The following is a 13,412-nucleotide window of genomic DNA, read 5'->3' on the forward strand; positions in this document are numbered from 1 at the left end:
CCCTTTATATGGTTTAGTGAAGAAATAAAAACACTGAAATACAGACACAGCTACACACACACTGTAATTCAGCTTCATTTAAATGGTGCACTTATTGGCTCAATACTGGAATGAACTGGGCAAAATTGAGGATAATTGTGTTAGGGTGGTGGGTTTGGGGTGATTTTTCCTTCTCTTTTGTTCACAACATCTGTAAAATAGAAAACATTGTTTTTTTATAACAGAAACAAAAGATGGGGGGAGGGAGGTTGTTTAAAAGAAAGTTAAAATCTCGATAGAAAAAAGCAAGCTCGGTAGAAAGAAAGATACTTTTTTCCTTAGCCTGCTTAATTGGACTTCCAAATTTCCTCATGACTTCATCTTCCTAGGTAAGATTTCTTCTCATCCCCTACAGCTTTTTTCCACTTGATTTTAATATGCTGTTCAGCTTGTTGTTTGGCTCTGTGGTGTCTTTACCAAGTGGTTTAAACGATTATTTCCTTCCCTGAGTTTCTACTGCTCTCCTCCCTGTCCCTCTTTCTCTCCTAGGTCCTGCCTGTACTTTAGGGCCTTTGGTCAGCCTGGCCCCCTTCACCCCCACCTCCTCCTAGCCTCCAGAGCTCAGTTTAGCACTGAATGATATAGGGCTTTGTGGTTTACGCTCATTAATTTGTGTTGGGATATCTCTCCTTCCCTCCTATGCTAGAAGCTTCCAGAAGGCTAATGCTAAGTGCTAAACCATCACTTTCTCCCGATGCTTGGGGGGAGGTCAAGTGCCTGATGGACTGAGCGATGGCCTCACGGGCAGGGTTTTTGTGTCTTTCTCCATAGGGGCCTTTGGCTACTTTGAGGTCACTCATGACATTACCAGGTACTCCAAGGCAAAGGTCTTTGAGCAAGTTGGGAAGAGGACCCCGATTGCCGTGCGCTTCTCCACGGTTGGTGAGTCGGCCTGCTGACCTGGCTGATGCCGCGTCATCCACTCAACCTCTGCCTGATCAGGGCCGTTTGTCACTTCATTTCAAGAGATGCTTATTAGGAAATAGGAAACAAGCACTTCTCCAAACTGCAACAAGGTTTAACAATAGAAAAAGTGTTGGAGCGGGGACAAAGGAAGTTACCTCTGTCTCCAGTTGCTGAGGTTAGGGAAGTAACACACAGTGGCCACCTCAGCAGTGAGGTGACATTTGGAAAGCACGTCCCTCCGTGCGACCGCCTCACACTGTCGGACTAGGGGCCACCGTCCATAACCATGACGATAACTGCTGTGTACTGAGAGTTAACTTTGTACCAACCATGCTTAGGTACTTTATAGATATTAATCAGGTACTTTATAGAGATTTTATCTCTAATCTGTAGCTCTGCTTTGTAAGGTGGGATTATTTCCATTTCAGAGAGGTTAAGTGGTTTTCCTTATGTCACAGAGCTAGTAAGTGTTACAGCTAGCATTTTTTTGTCTAAACACACCACAACATATGATTAATTGTTTCTGTATCAGTCTGCGTTTTTGCAATTTTAAAATACCATAAAATGCAAAAATAACTGAAATTAAGTATAAAAACCTGCATCTTAATTCATTTTCTTAATATAACTTCATAAATTTGACAACTCACTCTTTTTGTTCACCAACTTTAAATCTTCATAATTTCTCTCTTCTTCTATTTTAAGTTTTAATTATATGTTTGAACGAAGCTATCTTATTATGTTAAGTGGGTAATCTTTCTGGCTGTTATTATGTATGTTCTTATCACTGAGTTAATTCTTTTGCTTAATTTGTAGATCCAGTTAGCTGGTGGGAGGTAGAAATAACTTAAACACCTAAATAGTTAATTTATTTCTAGGAAATGGATTGGAAAGGGTAGAGCTCAATGTTTTTTTGTTTTTGTTTTTATTTTTTTTTTTTTTTTTTTTTTTTTTTTTTTTTTAATTTTTTTTTTTTATTAATTAAAAAAAGAATTAACAAAACAATTAGAAATCATTTCAATGTACATGTACAATCAGTAATTCTTAATAACATCACATAGTTGCATATTCATCATTTCTTAGTACATTTGCATCGATTTAGAAAAAGAAATAAAAAGACAACAGAATAAGAATTAAAACAATAATAGAAAGAAAAAAAAAACAAAAAAAACAAAAACAAAAAACCTATACCTCACATGCAGCTTCATTCAGTGTTTTAACATAATTGCATTACAATTGGGTAGTATTGTGCTGTCCATTTCTGAGTTTTTATATCCAGTCCCGTTGTACAGTCTGTATCCCTTCATCTCCAATTATCCCTTCTCTTTTTTTTTTTAATTAACAGAAAAAAAGAAATTAACCCAACATTTAGAGATCATACCATTCTACACATGCAATCATTAATTCTTAACATCATCACATAGCTGCATGATCATCATTTCTTAGTACATTTGCATTAGTTTAGAAGAATTAGCAACATAATCAAAAAAGATATAGAATGTTAATATAGAGAAAAAAATAAAAGTAATAATAGTAAAATCAAAACAAAACAACACAAAACAAAACAAAAACCTATAGCTCAGATGCAGCTTCATTCAGTGTTTTAACATGATTACTTTACAATTGGGTATTATTGTGCTGTCCATTTTTGAGTTTTTGTATCTAGTCCTGTTGCACAGTCTGTATCCCTTCAGCTTCAATTACCCATTGTCTTACCCTGTTTCTAACTCCTGCTGAACTCTGTTACCAATGACATATTTCAAGTTTATTCTCGAATGTCCGTTCACATCAGTGGGACCATACAGTATTTGTCCTTTAGTTTTTGGCTGGATTCACTCAGCATAATATTCTCTAGGTCCATCCATGTTATTACATGGTTCATAAGTTTATCTTGTCTTAAAGCTGCATAATATTCCATCGTATGTATATACCACAGTTTGTTTAGCCACTCTTCTGTTGATGGAGATTTTGGCTGTTTCCATCTCTTTGCAATTGTAAATAATGCTGCTATAAACATTGGTGTGCAAATGTCCGTTTGTGTCTTTGCTCTTAAGTCCTTTGAGTAGATACCTAGCAATGGTATTGCTGGGTCGTATGGCAATTCTATATTCAGCTTTTTGAGGAACCGCCAAACTGCCTTCCACAGTGGTTGCACCCTTTGACATTCCCACCAACAGTGGATAAGTGTGCCTCTTTCTCCGCATCCTCTCCAGCACTTGTCATTTTCTGTTTTGTTGATAATGGCCATTCTGGTGGGTGTGAGATGATATCTCATTGTGGTTTTGATTTGCATTTCTCTAATGGCCAGGGACATTGAGCATCTCTTCATGTGCCTCTTGGCCATCCGTATTTCCTCTTCTGAGAGGTGTCTGTTCAAGTCTTTTTCCCATTTTGTAATTGGGTTGGCTGTCTTTTTGTTGTTGAGATGAACAATCTCTTTATAAATTCTGGATACTAGACCTTTATCTGATATATCATTTCCAAATATTGTCTCCCATTGTGAAGGCTGTCTTTCTACTTTCTTGATGAAGTTCTTTGATGCACAAAAGTGTTTAATTTTGAGGAGTTCCCATTTATTTATTTCCTTCTTCAGTGCTCTTGCTTTAGGTTTAAGGTCCATAAAACCGCCTCCAGTTGTAAGATCCATAAGATATCTCCCTACATTTTCCTCTAACTGTTTTATGGTCTTAGACCTAATGTTTAGATCTTTGATCCATTTTGAGTTAACTTTTGTATAGGGTGTGAGAGATGGGTCTTCTTTCATTCTTTTGCATATGGATATCCAGTTCTCTAGGCACCATTTATTGAAGAGACTGTTCTGTCCCAGGTGAGTTGGCTTGACTGCCTTATCAAAGATCAAATGTCCATAGATGAGAGGGTCTATATCTGAGCACTCTATTCGATTCCATTGGTCGATATATCTATCTTTATGCCAATACCATGCTGTTTTGACCACTGTGGCTTCATAATATGCCTTAAAGTCAGGCAGTGCAAGACCTCCAGCTTCGTTTTTTTTCCTCAAGATGTTTTTAGCAATTCGGGGCACCCTGCCCTTCCAGATAAATTTGCTTATTGGTTTTTCTATTTCTGAAAAATAAGTTGTTGGGATTTTGATTGGTATTGCATTGAATCTGTAAATCAATTTAGGTAGGATTGACATCTTAACTATATTTAGTCTTCCAATCCATGAACACGGTATGCCCTTCCATCTATTTAGGTCTTCTGTGATTTCTTTTAGCAGTTTTTTGTAGTTTTCTTTATATAGGTTTTTTGTCTCTTTAGTTAAATTTATTCCTAGGTATTTTATTCTTTTAGTTGCAATTGTGAATGGGATTCGTTTCTTGATTTCCCCCTCAGCTTGTTCATTACTAGTGTATAGAAATGCTACAGATTTTTGAATGTTGATCTTGTAACCTGCTACTTTGCTGTACTCATTTATTAGCTCTAGTAGTTTTGTTGTGGATTTTTCCGGGTTTTCGGCGTATAGTATCATATCATCTGCAAACAGTGATAGTTTTACTTCTTCCTTTCCAATTTTGATGCCTTGTATTTCTTTTTCTTGTCTAATTGTTCTGGCTAGAACCTCCAACACAATGTTGAATAATAGTGGTGATAGTGGACATCCTTGTCTTGTTCCTGATCTTAGGGGGAAAGTTTTCAATTTTTCCCCATTGAGGATGATATTAGCTGTGGGTTTTTCATATATTCCCTCTATCATTTTAAGGAAGTTCCCTTGTATTCCTATCTTTTGAAGTGTTTTCAACAGGAAAGGATGTTGAATCTTGTCGAATGCCTTCTCTGCATCAATTGAGATGATCATGTGATTTTTCTGCTTTGATTTGTTGATATGGTGTATTACATTAATTGATTTTCTTATGTTGAACCATCCTTGCATACCTGGGATGAATCCTACTTGGTCATGATGTATAATTCTTTTAATGTGTTGTTGGATACGATTTGCTAGGATTTTATTGAGGATTTTTGCATCTGTATTCATTAGAGAGATTGGTCTGTAGTTTTCTTTTTTTGTAATATCTTTGCCTGGTTTTGGTATGAGGGTGATGTTGGCTTCATAGAATGAATTAGGTAGTTTTCCCTCCACTTCGATTTTTTTGAAGAGTTTGAAGAGAATTGGTACTAATTCTTTCTGGAACGTTTGGTAGAATTCACATGTGAAGCCATCTGGTCCTGGACTTTTCTTTTTAGGAAGCTTTTGAATGACTAATTCAATTTCTTTATTTGTGATTGGTTTGTTGAGGTCATCTATGTCTTCTTGAGTCAAAGTTGGTTGTTCATGTCTTTCCAGGAACCCGTCCATTTCCTCTAAATTGTTGTATTTATTAGCGTAAAGTTGTTCATAGTATCCTGTTATTACCTCCTTTATTTCTGTGAGGTCAGTAGTTATGTCTCCTCTTCCATTTCTGATCTTATTTATTTGCATCCTCTCTCTTCTTCTTTTTGTCAATCTTGCTAAGGGCCCATCAATCTTATTGATTTTCTCATAGAACCAACTTCTGGCCTTATTGATTTTCTCTATTGTTTTCATGTTTTCAATTTCATTTATTTGTGCTCTAATCTTTGTTATTTCTTTCCTTTTGCTTGCTTTGGGGTTAGCTTGCTGTTCTTTCTCCAGTTCTTCCAAATGGATAGTTAATTCCTGAATTTTTGCCTTTTCTTCTTTTCTGATATAGGCATTTAGAGCAATAAATTTCCCTCTTAGCACTGCCTTTGCTGCGTCCCATAAGTTTTGATATGTTGTGTTTTCATTTTCATTCGCCTCGAGGTATTTGCTAATTTCTCTTGCAATTTCTTCTTTGACCCAGTCGTTGTTTAGGAGTGTGTTGTTGAGCCTCCACGTATTTGTGAATTTTCTGGCACTCTGCCTATTATTGATTTCCAACATCATTCCTTTATGGTCCGAGAAAGTGTTGTGTAAGATTTCAATCTTTTTAAATTTGTTAAGACTTGCTTTGTGACCCAGCATATGGTCTATCTTTGAGAATGATCCATGAGCACTTGAGAAAAAGGTGTATCCTGCTGTTGTGGGATGTAATGTCCTATAAATGTCTATTAAGTCTAGTTCATTTATAGTAATATTCAGATTCTCTATTTCTTTGTTGATCCTCTGTCTAGATGTTCTGTCCCTTGATGAGAGTGGTGAGTTGAAGTCTCCAACTATTATGGTATATGAGTCTATTTCCCTTTTCAGTGTTTGCAGTATATTCCTCACGTATTTTGGGGCATTCTGATTCGGTGCGTAAATATTTATGATTGTTATGTCTTCTTGTTTAATTGTTCCTTTTATTAGTATATAGTGTCCTTCTTTGTCTCTTTTAACTGTTTTACATTTGAAGTCTAATTTGTTGGATATTAGTATAGCCACTCCTGCTCTTTTCTGGTTGTTATTTGCATGAAATATCTTTTCCCAACCTTTCACTTTCAACCTATGTTTATCTTTGGGTCTAAGATGTGTTTCCTGTAGACAGCATATAGAAGGATCCTGTTTTTTAATCCATTCTGCCAATCTATGTCTTTTGATTGGGGAATTCAGTCCATTGACATTTAGTGTTATTACTGTTTGGATAATATTTTCCTCTAACATTTTGCCTTTTGTATTATATATATCACATCTGATTTTCCTTCTTTCTACACTCTTTTCCATATCTCTCTCTTCTGTCTTTTTGTATCTGACTCTAGTGCTCCCTTTAGTATTTCTTGCAGAGCTGGTCTCTTGGTCACAAATTCTTTCAGTGACTTTTTGTCTGAGAATGTTTTAATTTCTCCCTCATTTTTGAAGGATAATTTTGCTGGATATAGGAGTCTTGGTTGACAGTTTTTCTCTTTTAGTATTTTAAATATATCATCCCACTGTCTTCTAGCTTCCATGGTTTCTGCTGAGAAATCTACACAAAGTCTTATTGGGTTTCCCTTGTATGTAATGGATTGTTTTTCTCTTGCTGCTTTCAAGATCTTCTCTTTCTCTTTGACCTCTGACATTCTAACTAGTAAGTGTCTTGGAGAACGCCTATTTGGGTCTAATCTCTTTGGGGTGCGCTGCACTTCTTGGATCTGTAATTTTAGGTCTTTCATAAGAGTTGGGAAATTTTCAGTGAAAATTTCTTCCATTAGTTTTTCTCCTCCTTTTCCCTTCTCTTCTCCTTCTGGGACACCCACAACACGTATATTTGTGCGGTTCATATTGTCCTTGAGTTCCCTGATACCCTGTTCAAATTTTTCCATTCTTTTCCCGATAGTTTCTGTTTCTTTTTGGGATTCAGATGTTCCATCCTCCAAATCACTAATTCTATCTTCTGTCTCTTTAAATCTATCATTGTAGCTATCCATTATTTTTTCTATGTTTGCTACTTTATCCTTCACTTCCATAAGTTCTGCGATTTGTTTTTTCAGTTTTTCTATTTCTTCTTTATGTTCAGCCCATGTCCTCTTCATGTCCTCCCTCAATTTATCGATTTCATTTTTGAAGAGGTTTTCCATTTCTGTTCGTATATTCAGGATTAGTTGTCTCAGCTCTTGTGTCTCATTTGAGCTATTGGTTTGTTCCTTTGACTGGGCCATATTCTCAATCTTTTGAGCGTGGACAGTTATCTTCTGCTGCTGGCGTCTGGGCATTTATTCAGATTTCTCTTGGTGTTGGACCCAGCAAGGTTGTAATATTTTTCTGTGAAATCTCTGGGTTCTGTTTTTCTTATCCTGCCCAGTAGGTGGCGCTCGTGGCACACGTTTGTCTGTGGGTCCCACCAGTAAAAGGTGCTGTGGGACCTTAAACTTTGGAAAACTCTCGCCGTCCGGGGGGTTCGCTAGCCGAAGCGGCTTGAGCCGGCCCGGAGTCCGAACGCAGGGAGAGTTGCTGGTCGCCGCAGCCAGGGAAAGAGCCCGTCCGAATTTCCTAGTCGGCCCTGGGCAACAAGCGTGGCGGGAGGGCGCCAGCGGCAGCGGCCCGCCCGAGAGAGTGCACGTTCCCCGGGAGTCACGGGGTCACCGTTCTCCGCGGCCTGGGGGTTTCCGATCCAATTCTCTCAGTTGGTCCGGGGGCTGCACGTGGTGTGGGTGCCAGTCGCCTTGGTTTCAGGGGACCACCTCTCCAATTCTCCCAGCCGGCCCGGGAAGGGGGAAGGGAGTAACTCCGGCCGCTTGCCACCCCGCCCGGTAAGGCCCGCGCGCCTCGGCGATCTCACCCGAGCTGCTTCTCTCAGCCAGCCAGCCGTTCCAGGATGGGGTACGCTGCCTTTTTTTATCTCTGTTGTGGCTTTGGGCGCTTTCTGTATCGTTTCTACTCCCCTAGTAGGTGTCCTGGAGAAGAAACTAAGATCCGCGCGTCTTACTAAGCCGCCATCTTCCAGGAAGTCCTCTGTTTTTATTTTTTTTAAATGGCATTGAGCTTTTTGGATGCAAAGTACTCTGGCTAATGCTTCGCTATTTCCCATTTGTGTCCTCTAGCTGGAGAATCAGGCTCAGCGGACACAGTCCGCGATCCTCGTGGGTTTGCAGTGAAATTTTACACGGAAGATGGCAACTGGGATCTTGTCGGAAATAACACGCCCATCTTCTTCATCAGGGATGCCATTCTGGTAGGTGATGTCGCACTCGTGCATTCTACAGACGTTGACTTGATTTCATATAGTTTGCGTAAATGGGCATTTCAGGAGAGTCCCTGGGGAAGGCAGAAAAAGGAGAATTTGGGTTGGTCGGACTGCCTTTTTTAAACATGTTTTTCTGTACTTAATATCTCCTTATAGCTTAAATAACAATTACCATTAGTCTTAGATTTGGCATTTTCAAGATTCATCGACTTAATAGTCCAGTATTTCTCGTAGAGCTTGAAAGAGTAAAAAGAGGGGCTTTGCCTAAAAATGAGCAGAGGGCATCTGTATTCCTTAAATTCCTTTTATTCCTTAAAGATAAACAATAGCTTTGAGCATTTTTGAAATACGTTAGGGTATTTTAAATGCTAGCTGTTATATGTTGAGTAAATTTCATTTTAGGGTTTGGCAGTTTAAAAGCCTAGGGTGAGTATTGTTTAGAATTATGATCCATAAACCTGGCAATAGGCAGCTTATAACATAAGAGGCCATAATTCCTGCAAACTTAACTTTTGCATTTTTTTTTTCTCTTTTTCCATTTAGTTCCCGTCCTTTATCCACAGCCAGAAGAGAAACCCTCAGACGCACTTGAAGGACCCGGACATGGTTTGGGACTTCTGGAGCTTGCGTCCGGAGTCTCTGCATCAGGTGGGGACCTTTCCTTTTCCACTGTGTTGTAGTCATCAGCTGCGGCAGAGCTGTTAATTTTACATCATAAAGATTTCTCTGATTTTGGCTATTCTATTGGAATTGGCGTCTGACTTTCCTTTTGGGAGGCTTCCTCGGATTTTTCAATCATGAAGAGTTTTATAACAACTGATTTTGGTAATCTTTCCCCATCTATACCCCTTAAGTAATGATGCTGTATAATTAGAAACACAGATTGATATTTAGCAGTATTAAGGATTACAGTCTCTAACTTGAGGTGGTTGTGTTTGGGGAGGGAGTACTAAACACATTTTCTATTAAAAGACTTTTTAAATAGCAAGTTAGGCCAGTTTCCAGGTTTGTTTTAGCTTTCCTTCATAGAATTTTCAGCTGTGCTATTAATGATTTATCATTCTAGTTTAAAATTCTCCTGATTGTTATTTTCAGTAAATGAAATAATCCTGGTAATCCTTCCCATGGGTGATTGGCTAGTATGCGCCAGTAATCAAGGGATTTTCCAGAATCCTAGGAATGTCTTAAAAATCTGGGATATTTTGCTTTAAGCCTGAAAATGTTCTGCTTTATATTTCTGTCCCTAGGTTTCTTTCTTGTTCAGTGACCGAGGGATTCCTGACGGACACCGGCACATGAATGGATATGGATCACATACTTTTAAACTGGTTAACGCGAATGGAGAGGCAGCTTACTGCAAATTCCATTATAAGGTAGATGTTGCCTTTGGGGCAGGAGGTGCAAGGCTCCCCCTGCCTCGCCTCTACTTTTTCCTCCTGAGAGCTGGGCAGCTGCTCCCACCTTTCTCTTACCTCCTCCCTAAAGGAGGGGAAGACCTGAACCAGCTGATCAGCAGTATGGCAACTTTTTTGTTGGTTTCGCCTGTAAATAGATCCACGCTGTCCAATTAGAAGAATTATGTGTGCTCTCTTCAGAGGGTTAGTTAAAAACCTATGGTTGCCTACAAATTCTGTTTCCTAATATTACTGCAAAAATCTTCACAGATATGGCCTTAAAGAAAGAGCCTTCCTCTTGATATCCAGAAGGACTGTTTTCTTTTATCTTGCCTTAACATTTATCTGAACAACTTGTGCAGGTATATGAAACAGGAAGACTGTCACCCCTCTTTATAGTTAGGACCTGGATCTATCGTCTTTGACTAGGGACAGGTTTAAGAAATTGTCCTGTTGGCTGGAAATTGCCAAAAAAAGCAGCATAGTGTCACTTAGAGCAAGGCTAAGTGGTTATACCTGGGATTGCCAGCTGAGTTGGAGCTTTGGAGTGAGACCAACTAAACTCAAATCTTCACTCTTCTAGATAACTGTAAGCTTGTCCACATTACTAAAAGGTCCCTGAGCTCCAGTCTTTTCATTGTCTTGTTGGCAAAAGAATACCAGCCACCCATGGTTGTGGCAGGATTGGATTGCTTATATCTCTGCTTAACAGAGAGTGCTGAGATAGCCTGAGAGCTGTATGATTCATCAGTCTGGATTATTCTCACCTAAAATTATTCTTTCCTAAACCCAAGGGATTTAGTTAAAATCAGAAAGGTATTGTAATATGATTGCACAATTTAATGTATTAGCTCTCTGGGTTACCTCCAGAGAGTAACCTTCACTTTTTAACCCCTAAGGTGGTTTCACTTCTGTTCTAGTAGTAAGAAGGGTTCAAATCAGAAATCCCAACTCTTGCTACAGGCTGGAGAGTTGGGATTTCTGTGTTACATGTGGACCAGGCAGCGAGGGCTTTTGCTTCGAACACCCTCTCCATGGCACTTGGCTTGGTCGGCAAGCCCCAGTGCCTGTAAACCCTAGTGCCACTAAGAAAAAAATAAGATGTATGTGGGAAATCCACTGAAGAGCAGAATGGTGTTATAATAGGAACACTTGTTCAAGTGACTTAACTTCCTTGGGTCATAATGGCTTTTTTGGAATCCAGAGACTAATTTTACCTGCCCATGTTCAGAGAGCAGCTACACTGAGCTTCTTTTCAGCTCTATGAATTAGGATTCTATGACTTCTTAAAAAGATAAAAAAGGCAGGAAATGAGGATGGAGGTGATAGTAGCTGAGGACAGTCTCAGTAGGTGATTTGAACTATCATGACGTGGGGAATTAAAAAAAAAAAGAGGGGGGAGTCCTTTAATTTGATAAATCATTTACTTATTTTAAATAAATTTTAATTTTTTTTTCTGATTCAAAAAAGAACATGAGTGTAAACATTAAAAATATATAGAAGAACATAAAAGGAAAGATATGGCTGATTTTAAATATGAAATGTATAGTCTCAATTACCTGAACATTTAAAGATATCAGGATAACGAAGTAGCGTTCTCTGTTGATAAATTGACCTTGCCATCAAATTGGAACACTGGAGATACAGTTGCGGGGAAAATTCAGTCCTTCAGTGTGATGTATCCATGAAGAATTCATGGTAGAGCATCATCATTCTTCAGAGGATTCCTGATTAAAAATTTTGATAGCTTTGCTAATAAGTTTCATTGTTAGTTTCTTTCTTTCATTCTGTAGACTGACCAGGGTATCAAAAACCTTTCTGTTGACGATGCGGCGAGACTGTCCCAGGAAGACCCTGACTATGGCCTGCGGGATCTCTTTAATGCCATCGCTACAGGCAACTACCCCTCCTGGACTTTTTATATCCAGGTCATGACATTTAATCAGGCCGAAAGTTTTCCATTTAATCCATTTGATGTCACCAAGGTGAGTCGGTTATATCATTAAATTGTTTACTTTAAAAAAATCTCCTCTTACCTGATCATTTTTCAGCCAAGCATTCATGGCAATAGGGAAGGGATGCACAAAATACAGTCATACAACTTAGAGTTTCCTAGCCTGGGAACTGGTAGCTCACTAGTAGCTCAGTAGTAGCTCAGTTCCATGTTCATTTTAATGAGTTTGGTTAGGTGGCTTGGGATATTGTTATTAGCAGCGAAACATTATTGATGTGTCTTTGCCCAGGAAAAGTGTCAGTATTTATTTACCGTTTACTTTTATGCAAGATTCAGTCAACACACTTATCCTGAGTTCTTATGATTTATTGGATAAAAAAAAAATTTATCATTTTGACTCATCATCATTGGCTTCATTAAATTTGAATGCCGGTGTTTTGATTGGTAGTTTTAATTTCTTCAGTTGATTATATGATAATTGTGAATCTAACATTATTTTCAGGTTTGGCCTCATAAGGACTATCCTCTTATCCCAGTTGGTAAACTGGTCTTAAACCGGAACCCAGTCAATTACTTTGCTGAGGTTGAACAGTTGGCCTTTGACCCAAGCAACATGCCCCCTGGCATTGAACCCAGCCCTGACAAGATGCTTCAGGTAAGACCCGTGGGTGGAGACATTGTAGGGCGGGCACGAGCGACACACACACGCGCGTGCACACTTGTATGTGGCAGGTGTGTCTCACACACACATGCACATGTGTATGTGGCAGGCAGGTCATACACACACGTGTATGTGGCGGGTGTGTCACACACACATGTATGTGGCAGGCAGGTCACACACACACGTGTATGTGGTGGGTGTGTCACACACACATGTATGTGGCAGGCAGGTCATACACACACGTGTATGTGGCGGGTGTGTCACACACATGTATGTGGCAGGCAGGTCATACACACACATAACACGTGTGCCTGTGTCATACACACACACTGTAATTTGGCACTATCTTGATAGGAAGAATTTACTGGTGCACTACTTAGGCTTTTAATTAATGCAGGTCCTTAGTTACCTGCGGGACTGATTGAGGGAGATCTTTAGATGGGCGCTGCTTCAGTAAACCAAGCATATACCAGATTCCACAGTAAAGTCCCTCAATATGTTAAAACTTGTAGTGTCTTAACCTCAAAAGGGGAAAACTAGAAATGCCTTAAGTATTTGTAGAGTAAACCCCTATTTGTTCAGTTTAACTAAAGGAAGGGAATATAATCAACTAATTATAACACCTTGGTCAGGGTAGCTTTATTCATTTCCTCTTCCACAGTGATACTTGAATTTTTCCATCTGTAAAAAAGATATCTGGAGGTGGGTGGTACGATTGTGGCTCAGTGGCAGAGTTCTCGCCAGCCATGCTGAAGACCCAGGTTCGATTCCTGGTGCCTGCCCATGTTAAAAAAAAGATATCTGGAGGTGATATTTATGACCTAAATATAGGTTACTGGTGACGAAAGGCAGGTAGATTA

At 39.1% G+C, this 13,412-nt stretch overlaps 1 protein-coding gene across 1 annotated transcript in view; it reads left to right on the forward strand.

Annotated features, from left to right (window-relative positions):
* The window catches only part of CAT (catalase), a 60,013-nt gene that overhangs the window by 26,069 nt on the left and 20,532 nt on the right, over nt 1-13,412 (forward strand). The window contains exons 3-8 of the mRNA XM_077114379.1: nt 811-921; nt 8,401-8,531; nt 9,087-9,191; nt 9,791-9,916; nt 11,731-11,922; nt 12,394-12,546. Coding sequence (XP_076970494.1) covers nt 811-921; nt 8,401-8,531; nt 9,087-9,191; nt 9,791-9,916; nt 11,731-11,922; nt 12,394-12,546 — 818 coding nt within the window. The remainder of the gene's footprint in view (nt 1-810; nt 922-8,400; nt 8,532-9,086; nt 9,192-9,790; nt 9,917-11,730; nt 11,923-12,393; nt 12,547-13,412) is intronic.

This window comes from Tamandua tetradactyla, chromosome 8, assembly GCF_023851605.1.
Source record: "Tamandua tetradactyla isolate mTamTet1 chromosome 8, mTamTet1.pri, whole genome shotgun sequence".
NCBI classification, from domain to species: Eukaryota; Metazoa; Chordata; class Mammalia; order Pilosa; family Myrmecophagidae; genus Tamandua; species Tamandua tetradactyla.